Source organism: Dreissena polymorpha, chromosome 5 (assembly GCF_020536995.1).
Source record: "Dreissena polymorpha isolate Duluth1 chromosome 5, UMN_Dpol_1.0, whole genome shotgun sequence".
NCBI lineage: Eukaryota > Metazoa > Mollusca > Bivalvia > Myida > Dreissenidae > Dreissena > Dreissena polymorpha.
In genome coordinates, this window is record NC_068359.1 from 36,018,267 (window position 1) to 36,035,890 (window position 17,624).

The 17,624-nt window shown below is 37.1% G+C and overlaps 2 protein-coding genes across 4 annotated transcripts in view; one reads left to right on the plus strand and one right to left on the minus strand.

Moving 5' to 3' along the window:
• Positions 1-182, minus strand: part of LOC127881627 (GRAM domain-containing protein 4-like) — a 49,300-nt gene extending 49,118 nt beyond the window's left edge. The window contains exon 1 of the mRNA XM_052429697.1: positions 25-182. The gene's annotated coding sequence lies outside the window, so the exon portion shown is untranslated. The remainder of the gene's footprint in view (positions 1-24) is intronic.
• On the plus strand, positions 94-15,879 carry LOC127881655 (inactive selenide, water dikinase-like protein). 3 transcript variants are annotated; one of them, XM_052429742.1, is made up of 8 exons: positions 94-229; positions 361-601; positions 948-1,051; positions 4,411-4,560; positions 7,192-7,304; positions 8,647-8,837; positions 10,669-10,881; positions 15,639-15,879. In XM_052429742.1, exons 3-8 carry the CDS (start codon positions 956-958, stop codon positions 15,821-15,823), a joined length of 948 nt encoding a protein of 315 aa, XP_052285702.1. In that variant the 5' UTR covers positions 94-229; positions 361-601; positions 948-955; the 3' UTR covers positions 15,824-15,879. The 3 variants fall into 3 exon arrangements, with proteins under 3 accessions (XP_052285702.1, XP_052285701.1, XP_052285703.1); XM_052429741.1 differs by having other exon boundaries at positions 192-270; XM_052429743.1 differs by lacking the exon at positions 94-229 and adding an exon at positions 245-263.
• The last annotated feature ends 1,745 nt before the right edge of the window (positions 15,880-17,624 follow it).

Below are 17,624 nucleotides of genomic sequence, written 5' to 3' on the forward strand. Positions count from 1 at the left end.
CAATTAAACACCAATTATCCTTACTTTATCAGTGAATGTCAATTGAGAACCCGTTGTAAATTTAATACATAGCAATACAAACGAAACCGAACTGTTTATTATATAATGAGTGTTTAATGCAACATGCTACAAATTAATGCTGATGTCCTTTTTAATTGGAGCGAGACCGTTTCCATTAAACTTTTGCTTACATACGGGCACTTGCCAGTACGCGTGACGCGTGTTGGAGGTTCGCCATAGTTTTACAGCGCAGTGCTAACAGTGTGCTCCGTGTGGATCAGTTTATTTTTCGATTTTTAGTTGTATTTCCTCGTTTGATCGCATTGAAAACGCGCAATTGTAATATTTGTTACTTTTCAGATATACATCTAACCGATGGCAATGGAAACGGGTGTTGTGGCCTTGCGCCGACCGTTCGATCCTGCGGCACATGAGTTGGATCCTAATTTCCGACTCACAAAATTTGCTGACCTAAAGGGATGAGGGTGTAAAGTCCCTCAGGAAGCACTGCTCAAGCTTCTTGAGGGACTTCAGCAGGACAGCAATGCCCAGGCTCAGGAACAGGCGCACTTTCAATATGTGGCCCAGATCCCGCGCATCGGTAGGCATGATTTTGTTTCTCGAAATTTCGTGGCAGTCATTGTTTGTCGGAAATGACAACTGATAACAAACAACATAACAGTTCTAAGTAAAGGCTCATTATACTGTTTTCATTTTGTCGGTATAACTCTAAATTAGTGTACTCTTTCTGTATCTGCTTCAGTTTTAATGTTTTATTCTAAGAGAAGAAGGTAATTTGATTGAAAAGTGGACTCCCGTCTGTTTGCAATATTTCAAGATGGCGAATGTTACTGATGATATGCCGGTTGTCACGTGACGTTTGATCTATTTATAGAAAAGCACATGGTGAAAATGTAAACAACGATTTTGCTTGATTATTAATGCAGGCATTGGAATGGATGCTTCTGTCACACCTCTGCGACATGGAGGCCTTTCATTGGTTCAGACAACAGACTTTTTCTACCCATTGGTGGATGATCCTTACATGATGGTAAATTACCATAATTTTAATACTAATTATTAGCTGGGCAAATCGGAAAATACAGCTGCCTAGGACAGGATTGACAACTGCAAAATGAATTTTTCTAACATTATTATAAAAACAAGGGAGAGATCTAGAGCAAAATAGCAGGGTACTTGGCCATGCTCATTTTTGCTTTCACCCTCGGCCCTTCTGGACTTGTAATACACAAGTGTGAACATCTGTTTATGTTTTTTTTGCTTCAATTTTATTGCTAATTGAAATAATTTGCTTAAAGGCACATATAAGAAAAGTAAGATTAAGCAATTAATTAAACTGAATCATTTATTTGAAAATGTCAGCAGACAAGACCAGCATTCCATCCTGCCCCTAATAAGCAGCACCTTGCATGATATTTATATATGTCCACATATATTAATTAATGTAACAAAGTTTTTAATCAACAAATATTGAAAGCATGGATTGCAAAAAACGTTTTAATTGAACACATTCACCCACTTAAATAACATTTAAAATATTATCATTGCATTACATTATTAAAAAAAAACTTACATTTTTAAAAATAATGTATATAGTGTTTTTCCCAGGAGGGAAAAGGGGCATGGCGCATTACTTTTAAAAAGGGCATTTTAACGCGCAGTTTAGGTAAAAAAGGGCAAAAACGTTCCATGAATAAGTGGTTTTGAGAGAAACACATACACATATAAACTAGAAATGGCGCGACAGAGGCCGACGCGTATCCCCACGCCGCATGTTTGACACAGGGGCGCCCCAGGGTTGGTAATGGGGCCATGCATAGTTGAGATTGACCGTATTGTCATAAGAGATGTTCAGTATCAATTAGAAGTGAATCGGTGTAGAAATGAAGAAATTATAGTAAAAGACAATTTTGGGTGGGTGTGGCCTATTATGGGCGGGGCGCCCCAGGGTTGGTAATGGGGCCTTACATAGTTGAGATTGACTGTATTGTCGTTAGAGATGTTCCGTATCAATTTGAAGTAAATCGTTGTAGAAATGAAGAAATTTTAGTAAAAGGCAATTTTGGGTGGGCGTGGCCTATGTGGGCGGGGCGCCCCAGGGTTGGTAATGGCACCATGCATAGTTGAGATTGACCGTATTGTCATAAAAGAGGTTCAGTATCAATTTGAAGTGAATCCGTGTAGAAATGAAGAAATTATAGTAAAAGGCAATTTTGGGTGGGCGTGGCCTATGTGGGCGGGGCGCCCCAGGGTTGGTAAATTCCAGGTAATGGGGCCATGCATAGTTGAGATTAACTGTATTGTCATAAGAGAGGTTCAGTATCAATTTGAAGTGAATAGGTGTAGAAATGAAGAAATTATAGTGAATGGCAATTTTGGGTGGGTGTGGCCTATGTGGGCGGGATGCCCTAGGGTTGGTAATGGGGCCATGCATAGCTGAGATTGACCGTATTGTCATAAGGGAGGTTCAGTATCAATTTGAAGTGAATCTGTGTAGAAATGAAGAAATTATAGTAAAAGGCCATTTTGGGTGGGCATGGCCTATGTGGCCGGGGCTCCCCAGGGTTGGTAATGGGGCCATGCATAGTTGAGATTGACCTAATTGTCATAAGAGAGGCTCAGTATCAATTTGAAGTAAATCGGTGCAGACATGAAGAAGTTAACGTAAAATAACATAAAAAAATGAGTGAAAATCTCTTACCCGGCCCCGCCCCAACCCCCATAACTTTTGACCCAGGAGTCAGATCAAAATTCCGTCACTGTCACCGTCGCACATATGCTCATAGCTACCATGTATGTAAGTTTCAAGGTTCTAGTGCTAATAGTGTAGGAGGAGCAGGTTGCCAGGACGTACGGACAGATGCACATCAATACAATATCCCCACTTTTTCTCAAAAAAACGTGGGGATAATAAAGCAATATATGCATATGAATCTGATTATACACAGATTCACTATCATATAAATTAAACCATGTTTGCCTTATCCCGTTTTCTAACGATAATCTTGTCAAAAGTTTTGCCAGTAAAATGAGTAAACTGAACGCTTACAATTTGCAAACATTCGTTTCCGTGACATACATCAACTGAACAGATTACTAATAAATATGTTGTCGTTGTTTTATGCATCGTTCGTTATCTCATGCATTTAATTAATCCCTTCTAAATGTGTGATCTCCATCGTTAATTCGATCGTTATTTGCTATTTTTGCCGAGAGTCACAATTTATCATTCTATACATTGATGGTGACGTCACTACGTTATTGTCTCCTATATGCTTAGATGCATCACATTCCCCTGGTTTGGGGGATTATGCTTCCGCCAAAGTAGTTCTGCGTACGAATAAAAATGTTAATAATGAAAGAAAAATTGTTAGTTATTGTGTGTTTTAAACGGAATGTTGTTTAAAGAAATGTCATTTAATTATGTTTAAATGTGATTTTGAATCTCTATTAAGACCTGACATGCTTTCGCTTTCACTTTTTAATCGTAAAAGAAGTGCTACCCACAATTACTTTCGCGTTAGTACACAGGTCAGTAAGACCGGTGTGTACACAATGACAATTTATTTGCTGTATTGTCCGCCATCTTGTTAAAAGGATAAGTGACAGGTGCGCATAGCAACGTAAACTCGTATAATATGTCCGCCTTGTACGCATTTCGCATTTTGTTTAATTAGAAAACGTTACGGTAATTCTGTCAATAATTAATTATCTAAATCTAAAATAAATGTTTTGTTGTTTTGATATTACTGTATTATGCATGAAATGCACATTTTCCACGAGGAAAATCTAGGTTTTCAATAGAAGTCTCCGAAGTAACTGTCCACGATTTTATCGTGGACGAGTACACATTACCAACCAATTAGTGTGCTTGGTATAAGCCACTGAAATTATTGATAAATATTGACACGAGGTTTTTTACGCATGACTAATTCATAACCCAGCGAATCTTCGCGGCCTTGGGGCCATACTAGTCGGCAAAGTAGTTTTGACAAAGGGCTATTAAGATGTTATCAATAAGGGCGCGGAAAACAGCGGGTGTTCATGTCATGAAAGGGCAGAGCGGCTGCCTTTGAAAAGGGCAGCTTGGCGCTAAATGACTTTGAAAGGGGCAGCGTGGCGCTACAAAAAAGGGCATGGCGCAGCGCCACGCTAAAACGGCCTGGGAAAAACACTAGTATAGTAATGATAATATGAATTATACTTTACATTAACAATGCACCCATTATTTTATATTTAAAAATAACTATTTAAGATAGATGTTATATATCTAAAATATATGACTTCAGACATAGTTTTTGATCATCTATATTGCTGTTGAGTACTTTTTCAATGTCATAATTTCTACATGATGTTTTTTTTTTTTTTTTATTCGATATCATTTTGCAGGGCAAAATTACTTGTGCCAATGTGTTGAGTGATCTCTACGCCATGGGTGTTACTGACTGTGACAACATGTTGATGCTGCTTGGAGTAAGCACCAAGATGTCGGATAAGGAAAGGGATGTTGTTGTCCCAATGATGATGAGAGGATTCAAGGTTAGTGTGATTAAGTACATCTTTTACATCTCTGTGTAACCGTGTTTTTTCTTGTAATTGATATGGTCTTTACAGTTTTGTATTTAATTCAACTGGTATTTTGAATTTAGCATGTTTAATCAGGGCTTGTTTGGCTGATTTTATAGCAGTTCGTTGTTCATACTCCCAATGGCAAGAGTATCTTTTTTCCAAATCCAGTCCCAAAATTCCCAGTTGATGGTTTGACTATCCGATGTATGGAAATAAAGTTGTTAAGTGTAGAATTTCAAGAAATAGTGTTTTGAAACTATGATATCCATTTTACTGAGTGATCTGTGATGTTTAGGATTTTCAGTTTTATGTAGGTTAAATTAACAATTATTTTAAGCTATTTAAAGCTATGAATGCAAAAATAATGATTTAAAGTGAATTTATACTTTTAATTCCCAATTTCAAGCCTTGAAGGGTATATGTCATATTCACAAAGTGGTGAGAAAAATCCTTGGACTGATCGTTGTGATTAATGAATGGCATTATTAAGTTACTAATAAGCATTCAAACTCTTGTTTTAAAACGATTATTTTATCTAAAGACTAAGTGTGTGTTTTTTTCATGTATTTAAACTTTAAAACAAGTGTCCTATATTGTGCAAATGAAACATTTACATAATTAGTAATTAAACAATTACTTGAGTCATATTTATTATGCCCCCCTTCAAAGAAGAGGGGGTATATTGCATTGCTCATGTCGGTCTGTCTGTCGGTCGGTCGGTCCGTCCACCAGGTGGTTGTCATACGATAACTCAAGAACGCTTGGGCCTAGGATCATGAACTTCATAGGTACACTGATCATGACTCGCAGATGACCCCTATTGATTTTTAGGTCAAAGGTCAAGGTCACGGTGACTCGAAATAGTAAAATGGTTTTTGAACGATAACTCAAGAATGCATACGCGGCCAACAGGGCACACTCTGAACAATATTACTGAAGCAACTGGTCTGTAATCCTAAATCTATAATTATCAGTCCAATGAAACATCATCCTTTTAGTAAAATACAGTGGATCAGTAAATTTTTTATCAGAATATGAGATTTTTTGTATATTTTGTTTATTAAATATTGTGTTAATGTTTAATTTTGTTTATTAATATAAATATAATCAGGACAGGGGAGGTAATACACTATTATATCTTTCTTATATACAGGGGCAGGGCCCTCAATCTATCAAATCTGCCGCCGAATTTCGGCGGCAGTCCCCCACCTGAAAAGTATACTTTTTTCCCCTTTTCGGGGGAAAAATTCCCCCTAAAAAAAAAAAAAAAAAAAAAAAAAATTTTTTTTTTTTTTTTTTTTTTTAATAGAAAGATGTGTCTCATGATTATTATCTCTTTTCAAACATACTAAATTATGAACAATGCAATGAATATATTGCAAACATGTACAAATGAAATAATGAGAGAGTAAGTAAAAAAATCCCCCAAAAAGGGAAACGCCGCGAAAATTCCCCCTCCTAAGGGCTGCGGACCCCTTCCCCCAAAGTAGTGTGAGGGCCCTGAGGGGAAACAAATGCAATAAGTTTAAATTTATTGTTACAGCATTTGCCTCCCTTGTAATATATTTAAATTTTACTAAATGTAAGGCTAACTGCATTTTTGTTATGCATACTACTACTACTACTACTACTACTACTGCTGCTGCTGCTGCTACTACTACTACTACTTCTACTTACTACTACTACTACTACTATTACTACTTGTACTACTACTACTACTACTACTACTACTACTACTACTACTACTACACCACCACCACCACCGTTCACAGTGACAAAAACATATTCACACAATGGCTGCTACTACAACTTATAGCCCATATAGGGGGGCATGCATGTTTTACAAACAGCCCTTGTCTTTAGTGAAACAAAAACTTTATTTTATAGAATGTATTGAGTACACCTGTGTATTTCTGAATGCAAATTACAAATAGCTGATCAGTGTTATGTATTTTTGCATTTCAATTCAGTTTGAATTACTTTAAATTGTTATTATTTGTGGGACATTAATTTTTGTTGATTTTGTTGGTCAACAGGTCCACAATTTTAAGATCCTAATGCATGTGGAATTACTGTAGTCAAACAATTAATATGGCAGGTAATTCATGCCAGGGTTTTTTTACCTTATATAACAGATGCCGAATATCGGCGTCTTCCCCAACCAAACTAGGCTTGTTTTTTCCCCTTTCAGAACCAAACATTCCCCCTAAAAAAAACAAAAAAAACATTATGATAATATCTCAATTCTATTTCAATTTAATCTTGCCAAACGTAATAAATTATGAAAAAAACAATGAATTTAATGCAAACATGTACATATGTATTGTAATAATGAGAGAGTAAGTAAACAAATCCCCCAAAAAGGGAAACGCCGCAAAAATTCCCACGCACTGAATTTTTCCCCAAATGGAAAATCCCGTGTTAAATTTCCCCCACATAAGGACTAAAGGCCCCTTCCCCCACAAACCAAAAAACCCCTGCATGCACATGTTCTTCCTTTGTTTTGCAATCCACATGCAGTGGTTTTTTTCCGTTCAAATTTATATTTGTATGCCGACAAATATAAATAATTTAACAGCATGTATCTGTGCTTATTTGCAGGATCTGGCTGAGGAAGCTGGTACATCGGTGACTGGAGGTCAGACAGTCCTGAACCCATGGCTTACCATAGGAGGGGTAGCCACCACGGTCTGTCAGCCCAACGAGTTCATCATGTACGTGTCTTGTTTTGGGACAGTTTTAAACTCAATATTATATGTATAGATACATGTATATATGTAGATATCGGATAAAAAAAATAGAATAACAGCAGGCTTTGAAAAACCCATGCATCCATTTGGATTTTCCAGTGAAGGTTGGGCAATCGAAGTTGTTCTATACTCTAGAAGCCAGACTGATCCTTCTACCCCGTTTGGAAATAGTAATTCTTTACCACTTATATATGTATTTTGACGCATTTGAAAGTTAAATTTAGTTTAACACCTTTCTTACTAGATTCAAGTTTTAAAGGCTTCATTTCCAACCCTAAAATATGGGTGAGCAGCAAACAGCATAAAACCTAAACAATATGCAAGTAATTCACAGGCTGTTCTGGTTTTATGCGGTTTGGACACATTTTCACTGTGCTTCTTAGTGGGGAAAAAAGTTCATCAAAATGCAAAACTCTTGTCACACAAATAGAATGGGTAACAAAGTTGCCAAGTGAACAAAATACTTCACACACTACTGGATTTTGACAACTTAAATGATGTCATTGGCACAGTAGCAGAATTGTTGAATTTGGCTGTGCAGAATGTGCTGGATGTTTATGAGGATGTCACATATAATTTATGATAATTTTTGGAAATTCAGTCTTGAAGAGATTAGGACAAAATTTACCGAAATCAATTTTCAATCAGAAAAGGTCTTTACGTATAAGGCCCTTGATGCTTGTTTTATGAAGTAATGCGTTTTTATGTCATAAAATGCGAGAGCAGAATATCATGCAAGTCATAGTTGATTTGGATAAATTTTTATGGCTTAAATAATAGATATAAACATGCTAACTCTAACAATTTCAATTTTTACTGGGTATTAAGCTTACAATTAATATGACTTACAATTTGATAGGCCCTTCAGAAAACTCAGCCTTGATTGTTTGACAGACTTGTCTATAACAAATAGTTATATCCTGTCAATACTAATTAATAATTTATGGATTTGTAAACAATTACTAATGATTTGTAATTCTGTAGCATATCTTAAGCTTGACTAAATTTAGTCACAATTACTGTTTGTTGACTCTTAACTTCATTTAGAAAATCAAATGCATTCATTGACATAGGAATTCAATGCAATCATAAATGTTATGCCTATGCTGGTGTGTGATTTATCCTTCTTGCAACTGATTTCCTCCCTTTCAATGTCAAACTAATTTTACAAATAGTGTTTAACTTTTCTCGATCTATATACAAATAAAGAGTTTAACTGAACCCTGTAAGTGAGGTAGAGCATTTCCCTCCCCTGGAATGGGTCTTAAATCACACCCCTTGTATGTCTCCTGTTGTTGTTTTTCAGGCCTGACAATGCAGTAGTGGGAGATGTCCTGGTGCTTACCAAGCCTCTAGGGACCCAGGTGGCCGTGAACGCTTACCAGTGGCTTGACCAACCCGAGCGCTGGAACCGGATCAAGCTGGTCGTCACAGAGGACGACGTTCGCAAGGCCTACCAAAGAGCTATGTTCAGTATGGCCAGGCTGAACAGGACAGGTTGGTTGCAAAATTCTGGCTTCTTAGCTGTTTTCTTTAATAGGAATGCTAAATTTTCGTTCAACTGATGCTATGTTCACTTGACCTCTGATAAAAAAAGTTTGGGCAAAGCATTTGAGTTTCTACCTTGAAGAGTTAAAGACGTAATGAACTTCAAAGTCAAATATTCCAGGGCTTAACACTAACTCTTTTTTCAACTAGCACATTCGGGCTAGTAAATGCAGAACCTACTAGCCCTGACCAATGATCTTTCATGTGCCCTGACCCAAGTATTATCAAAACCTTTATATTTATCATTCAACTTGTATTTTCTTGTGCGTGGAGATGCGCAATTATGATTCAATCATTCTTATTAGCTTGCCTTACTAATGCTAATGAATTCAATATTCATCTACTTAAGACATCTTTTTGTAATCTTCACGCCATTTCGGGAGAAATTTCCTAGTTTTTTTTTCCTCATACTTTCTCTTACTCTCCTCCTTCCCTTTTCTTTTCTTATCCGAGGAACCCCCATCCCCACCCGTAAAGCCAAACTTAAAATACTACATGAATGTTAAAACCTTTTTTACATAGATTGCCGCGGTTACCGTCTGACAACAAAAGGTAAGTTAATCTTAGGTGTCGCAAAATATGGTGTTACGGTAGTCGTAACAATTGTACAGGGTTAACTCTCTACTAAAAGCCGGGATCGACCATTAATATTAGTTTTGCTAATTGAATTGCGTCAAAAAAAGATTGTCAAAACACTTCTAATCGATCAAACAAATTAAAATTATTTAAAATTGATAAATAACTTATAATTTTATGTCGAGTTTTATACGTTCATCAATCCTGGACGATCCCGGCTTTTAGTTAAAAACGTATTTTTATCGAGAAAACTTGTCACTTCGAGGAAACCAATCAAAAACTGTATCTAGCGGAATTCCGTTTAAAAATAGGTACTGACATGTTTTACCAGGAAAACCGCCGGGGATTTTTTGAATTGTCGGCCTCTTTTTTATTGCAATCTGGGGGTTCCAAATCTATTTCAAGATACGATCCGTTTGTTGTCTACAACTTCACTATAGGATTTAATTGTCATCTGATCATACTGTATTAAGATTTTTGCATCTTTGAAAAGCTTATTTAAAATGCAGTTTATTGATATAGAACACATAATCCCGCCCAAAATACACACGACTGGTCGGGCATGTTCCTGGGACATTGGCTTGTCGGACCTAGGTGCAGGTAGTGAACGTCGTTCGGACGTGCCTTAAGTGTTAAGCCCTGTATTCACTAAAAAAAAGTCTGTTACATAAGATTGTGTTATAAAATGCATTTAGTTTTTATAGATGGAATTATTGCTCACACATTTTATGGCTAGCATTTCAATAATTTTTCAAAATGTATATTAAATAATCAACCTAAATTATGTTTAACCTTCAGAAGAATATCTCTGTGATGTGACTATGTCTGGATGACACAAGTCTATTATTGAAGATTTCACAATCAGAGTAAGCACTCTGATATTTGCCATATTAGCCAATGTCTACAATTTAGGAAATTTGGCTGAGAAAATTCCATTAGGCTAATTGCAGTGTATTTTATATGCAGCTATAGAATATCCAAAACAATAATAAATTAGACATAAAAAGGTTAATTTGGCTACAGAATTGAGACATTTTTATGCTGGGCGGAGACTTGTCAGTCACAGTCTATAATGACGTATTAAACATGGATTATACTTTATCACATGGTTACAAGTGTCAGTTTAGTATTACCGATATTCATCCTATAATCACATAATGGTCTAGACTACAGTATAGTAATTCAAAAAGCTTATTTCATTCAGCTGCCAGGCTAATGCACAAGTTTAATGCACACGGGGCCACAGATGTGACAGGCTTCGGTCTACTGGGACATGCCAAGAACCTCGCCTCGATACAGAAGAATGAGGTCTCCTTTGTGATCCACAACCTGCCCATCATAGCCAAGATGGCGGCGATCAGCAAGGCCTGCGGGAACATGTTTGGACTCTTGCAGGGACAGTCAGCCGAGACATCCGGTAACATGATTTGCTTTCATGTAGTTTGAATAAGTGTTCCAGATAGGTTCTGTTTTATAATAAAGGGTATTTTATATGAAGATTTCTTAGTATAACTTGTATGAATTATGGAATTATGGAAACAATTTTATCTAATTTAAGTACATATCATATGAAATATATATGTGTATAATATATTCTATATTGATGATATGTCACTAGGATTATATGACCAGATATGTCACAAGGATTATTATATGACCACACATGCTGAAGTGAACTTTTCACAAATCAGTATCCTTCCCTTTTCAAATCCTAGCAGCAGCACTGAATAATATCTGTCTTGTGGTGTGAGCTTTATTGGGATCATGTCAGTGATTCTCTTTGAATTTGTGTTTCTCCATTTGATTGGCAAGTATTACCACCGATCATTAGTTGTTATGCCCCTCTTACTGGATGTCAGTCTGTCTAAACCAGTTCGTTTTCAATCAATAACTCGTCAAGTAATTGACCAATTGACTTGATACTTCACACATGCATTGGCATTGGACAGTAGATGACCACTATTGAAATTGTTGTCACTAGGTCAAGGTCACTGTCTCAATAAGTCTGAAAATCGTTTCCGATCAATAACTCTTCAACAAACTGACCATTTGGCTTGGTACTTAAGATGTGCATTTGCCTTAGACAAATGATGCTCCTATTGAAATTGGGGTCACTAGTTCAAGGCCCTGTTGGGGGGGGGGGGGGGGGGGGGGTGACATATGTCTCTGACTGAGGAGCTCTTGTTAAAGAAGCTTTGACAATATTTTGACAAAATATACATGATCCTATAGATCCAGTCTTAAATGCATGTCATTTAGTACTTGCACTTGTGGCTGTGAATGCAAGTAAATAAAAGGGGGAGTTACTGTTGTGAGTTTGTTGACGAAAAGATATTCAAGTATGTCCTCATGATATGAAGATAAAATTTAAAGTACTGTGTCAAATAATGATTGGTTAACATTTGATTTTAGTTTCCCACTTCAGATTAAAGTGAATCTATGCTTTTAAAAATAAACTTTCTTTATAATGTCTGTGTATAACTTTTTTTAATCATAACATAGATCTGCTGAAGTAGCCCACAGTCAAAAACAACAAATATGCAGCTGAAAATATTTAAATAAAACACATTTTTAGCTCGACTATTATATATGAAAAAAAAAATATAGTGGAGCTATCCTACTCACGTCGGCGTGAGCGTCTGCGTTAGCGTGCAAATGTTAAAGTTTTCGTACTACCCCAAATATTTTCTTTGTCCCTTGACATATTGCTTTCATATTTTGCATACTTGTTTACCAACATGACCCCAACCTATATACAACAGCAGACAACTCTATCAAGCATTTTGTCATAATAATGGCCCCTTTTACACTTCGAAAATTGAACAAATTGCCATAACTTCTTTATTTCTGATCACATTTTATTATTACTTTGACAAAACAACACTTACCTGAATACCACAATGGATTCCACCCAAACAATACCCCATGACCCTTTCCAGAATCCCTTCGCCCCCCTCCTCTGACCCGTCCTCCCCCCCCCCCTATATTTTTTTTTAAACATCATCTTATGAATTACCCCACCCCACATTATACCCCCCTCTCACCTGCACCCCCCCCCCCCCCCCCCCCCCCCCCCCCCCGCTACCCCCACCCCACCCCCCAATTTTTTTTTTTAAACATCATCTAATAAATTACCACACCCCACATTATACCCTCCCCCCCCCCCCCCCCCCCAATTTTTTTTATTTCCTTTTTTTATTTTTGAAAGATCGTCTAATAAATTATTGAATATGAACAATTTCCCCATGATGGCTTACGTTATACTGTCAAGCACTCGAATAGTCGAGCGCTCTGTCCTCTGACAGCTCTTGTATTAATCACAATTAAGAACAAATGCACACAGCATTTTTAGCTCACCTGTCACGAAGTGACATGGTGAGCTTATGTGACCGTGTGATGTCTGGCGTCCGTTGTGTGTGCGTGTGTGCGTCCGTCAACAATTTGTTTGTGTAGACAGTAGAGGGCACAGTTTTCATCCAATCTTTATGAAATTTGGTCAGAATGTTTATCTTGATTAAATCTGGGTTGGGATTGTATTTGGATCATCTGGGGTCAAAAACTAGGTCACTAGGTCAAAAACTAGGTCACATAATATGTCAAATAATAGAAAAACCTTGTGTAGACAATAGAGGTCGCAGTTTTCATCCAATCTTTATGAAATTTGGTCAAAATGTTTATCTTGATGAAATCTGGCTTGGGATTGTATTTGGGTCATCTGGGGTAAAAAAACTAGGTCACTAGGTCAAAAACTAGGTCAAATAATAGAAAAACCTTGTGTAGACAGTAGAGGTCACAGTTTTCATCCAATCTTTATGAAATTTGGTCAGAATGTTTATCTTGATGAAATCTGGGTTGGGATTGTATTTGGGTCATCTGGGGTCAAAAACTAGGTCACTAGGTCAAAAGCTAGGTCAAATAGTAGAAAAACCTTGTGTAGACAGTAGAGGTCACAGTTTTCCTCCAATCTTTATGAAATTTGGTCAGAATGTTTATCTTGATACTGACTGACTAATGGGGTTGTTTACCCTCGGGACTTCGGTTAATAAACCATTGCCCGAGCACACTGCTTAACATAAAACTCTGCATTTAAAGGTCGAAAACGGCCATAAAATAGACAGCCCGATTTTACTGGGCTGTACCATTGATAAAAATAGAAAACTTTGCAGTGTTGGTGCGGTGCTTTAATAAAAATCTAGTAATTTAAAAAATAGCTTTACTTATAATTAAATAAGATGGGATATAAATGCAATACTCATTATAAACTGCATATTGGCTGAGCCTAACGCTGTTAAAAAGCGGCGTTTGTATTGGTTAAAAGGCTTATATAACTATTTAAAATAGAAATTTTCCCACGGCTGACGACCTTGACATTGCACTTTACAGAATGTAAACAATAAGAATTTCTATGCAGAAAATATAGAAATGAAAGAAAAAGGATAATTACATCCAAAAGAACTTGGATTTTAAAGAAATACATGACTTGTTTTAAAGTAATAAATTACTATGTTGATGTTATGTTGTTATACTTCTTCTTATTATTATTACTAAAAGGAAAGAGAGAGAGAGAGAGAAAAGCCCAATTTTCATAAGTAAAGATGGTGAAAACACATACTGTTGTATGTGGCATCATCATTACTAGACCCGTTGGGATTGTATTTGGGTCATCTGGGGTCAAAAACTAGGTCACTAGGTCAAAGACTAGGTCACTAGGTTAAATAATAGAAAAACCTTGTATAGACAATAGAGGTCACAGTTTTCATCCAATCTTTATGAAATTTGGTCAGAATTTTTATCTTCATGAAATCTGGGTTGGGATTGTATTTGGTTAGTCAGGTGAGCGATTCAGGACCATCATGGCCCTCTTGTTAACTTTTTTTGGTCTAAGCTATACACTACAAATCGACATGTCTGTGTCAGGGTAATGCACTGGTTAAGGTACTTTCTCTTCATAAAACCCCATACAACTGATAAAATGTGAAGAATGTATGCGTTCTACAGCAAATTGGGTCAAAGGTGGAGCCATGCCATCGAAACTTCACACATGTTTGGGGTCACCAACCAAATGCCGATACTCAGACCTGCAATTCAACAGAATTATGCCACTGTATTGTGCTTATAAATTTAGTTACTGTAATTATGCATTGTAATATCTCCAAATTCGGTTTCTATTACAAGTGTTGAATTGAAACTTCACACGTACAGTTGTATATTTCTTTAACTTTTACAGATATTCAATTGAAACTTCACATGTCTTTGGGATCTTCATGTGATGTCACCTACCAAGGCTGAGAACTATGAGCAGCAATTTATGCAGAAATATGACCCATGTTGAACTCTTTTTTTTGTTGTTATAATTTGAGCCTTGTTCTGAGAAAACAGGGCTTAATGCATGTGCGTAAAATGGTGTCCCAGATTAGCCTGTGCCTAAATTTGATTTTTGGTAAAGAGGGACGTCCTTGGAACTAAAAATACCATAAAAGCGGAAAGCGTCGTCCCTGATTAGCCTGTGCAGACTGCACAGTCTAATCTGGGACGACACTTTGCGCACATGCATTATGCCCAGTTTTCTCAGAACGCGACTCATTTAGTTAAATGTGTTTGTGCAACAATTCAAGGCTCTAACTGACATGCAGACCTAGACTGGTGTTTCAGTTGGGTCGAGGTTAAGTGCACTAGAAAGTTTCTTAACATATATACAAAGTTTGAGATCAATCACGTAAGTAAGGATGGATATATTGTGCTGAAATGTTTATGTGTAGTTAGGTATAGGCTAATATAGTGATGGAGTTGTTTTTGGCCAGTGGGAACAAGCTCACTGTTGTTAAAAATAGAAAGTATTTCTGCTCAGGTATTGGGCTGTGATCTTGATGGTAGATAGCTTTTACCAGTCCTAGTGTGACACTGTTCTGTGAAAACTGAGCTTAATGCATGTGCGAAAAAAAATGTCCCAGATTAGCCTGTGCAGTCTTCAGAGGCTTAACAGGGACACAACTTTCCTCTTTTATGTTTCTTAAAGGAAGTTCCTCAATAGCGAAAATCCAGTTTTGGCAGAAAGTGTCCTCCCGGATTAACCTGTGCAGACTGCACAAGCTTATCTGGGTCAGCACTTTACGCACATTCATTAAGCCCATTTTTCCCAAAACAAGGCTTAATTTATCCCATTTGTGACTGCAGGTGGTTTGCTTATCGCCCTGCCAAGGGAGCAGGCTGCTGCATTCTGCAAGGACATAGAGAAAACTGAGGGCTACCAGTCCTGGATCATCGGCATCGTGGAGAAGGGTAACCGCACAGCGCGGATCATAGACAAGCCTCGGGTCATCGAAGTGCCTGCAAAAGACCGGGAAGGCGAGCTGTGGTAGATGCAGCCATGGCAAATGTTTCGACTTACAAAATCATCTTATGACTGTTTTTTTATCTAATTTTAGACTGTTGCTGCATTTTTTAAAACCCAAATTCAATCAAGTGACCTTGATATAATGTTTTTTAGGGAGTCGTATAAGATCTTCCATTAACCATGTGTAACCCGAAATAATGATTTCTGGTATAACATTTTGCTGCCGATGCAATTAGATGTTTTATATGCCCCATGGACATGTTCCTTCCTTATCCACATCTCAATATTTCGTGACCAGAACTTGTATATAATACCTGGCAAATATTACATACGTTCTGTTCAACCTTGTATTGATATCATAATTCACCAAAACCTGTGATTTTCATTCACTCGAGACAGATTTTGAGCAGGTCTGATCACGGCGTCTGAAAATTGCGTGGTTTTTCACCTATTGACATGACGTTGTTCTCTCTCAGTTTGACGTCACTTCCTGTAAAATGTCGTCTGGACATGGGAGGTAGCTGAGCTTGGCGAGAGAGTATGACCAGCATGTCTCTAGGTGGCCCATGTTCATAGTGTAGAGAAATTATGTGTGTCAGAAAGTTTGTGAATGTTTTATAGTCGTGCGTGAAGTTCCATAGGGCACATTTCATTTTGTTTAAACCTGTGTCATACACAATGTACATTTTCCAATAAAGTGAAAAAAACATTTTCAATACAAGTGTTGTTTGTTTTTCGCGTTGCAGAATGGAATGTATAATTGTTCTCTTTCTTTAAGAAACTTTTAAGTTACTAAATACTTCTCGATTCATTTGCTCGCCTGTACATGTGAGCTTTTGGGATGCCTTTTTAACATTGTGCATCAACTCTTTATTCCAACAACAGATATTTAACCCCGGGACAGATTTTCACCGTACTGAATAGACAAAACTCTTGTTTGACCGTTTTTAAGTTGTTAAAATGATTTCTGTTGGCTGCTTGTGTAAGTCACTGTGGCTTAAACATAAAAAAATCTCCGAAACCGCATAGTTGTTTAGTGATGGCCTCCAAAGTTTTTTTCAAATTAAGTCCCTTGGGTCACAACTGGTGTCACACATTATTAGAAACCTTAATTATATTGACTTTCAAATTCATAGAAATGGCGTGAAACAGTACATAAAGGCCTTTCCCTGATTACATTGAACACTTAAGACATACTCGTTGAAACTGCGAAGTCCAGTGGTTTGTTATTGGGAACGTAATGCCGTATGATAATAATCTACTAAGTGTGTTCAAATAATGCCCCCTCGGGTCAAAATTTTCCCCAGCGAAGAAGGTACTTGTTTTCTTATAGTTTTTATAGTCGAAACTTATGAAACCAAAAAGGCCGAAAGGTTAGTAATTTGGCATGTCATAATTATGGTGGTCTCCTGTGAAGTTAATTCAAAATACCCGAGATTAAAATTGTCCGGCCTAGTGGTCAAATGATTTATATGAATTAAATACCAAAATAAACTTCTATATTTGTCTCAGATTGTTTAAATCCTGCCATTGGGATCAAAACTATCCAAACTCTATTATTTATAAAAACAAATGTTATCACAATAACACCGCTTTGATAAATTGGATGTGACTTCAAATTGTGGACCATTACAAGGATTGTTCCAATCATGCCCCAGTGTTCGAAACGCTGCCATACCCCATTACATTTGTCAGCGATCTAGAGCCATGTCGGCCCTATTATTTCTGTTGTGTTTGCATTTGCCAATATCGGTAACTGTTTAATCCAATTTGTTGGCGTACCTTCCATATAACTGCTTTAGTCAAATAGGGAAGTTTCGATGAGC

Excerpts from the sequence above, each read along its gene's own strand:
- LOC127881655 (XM_052429742.1), top strand. The coding sequence starts at position 956 with ATGGATGCTTCTGTCACACCTCTGCGACATGGAGGCCTTTCATTGGTT. Across the intron at positions 4,561-7,191 it reads TGATGATGAGAGGATTCAAG|GATCTGGCTGAGGAAGCTGG; the intron begins GTTAGTGTGATT and ends GCTTATTTGCAG. Across the intron at positions 10,882-15,638 it reads ACAGTCAGCCGAGACATCCG|GTGGTTTGCTTATCGCCCTG; the intron begins GTAACATGATTT and ends TTGTGACTGCAG.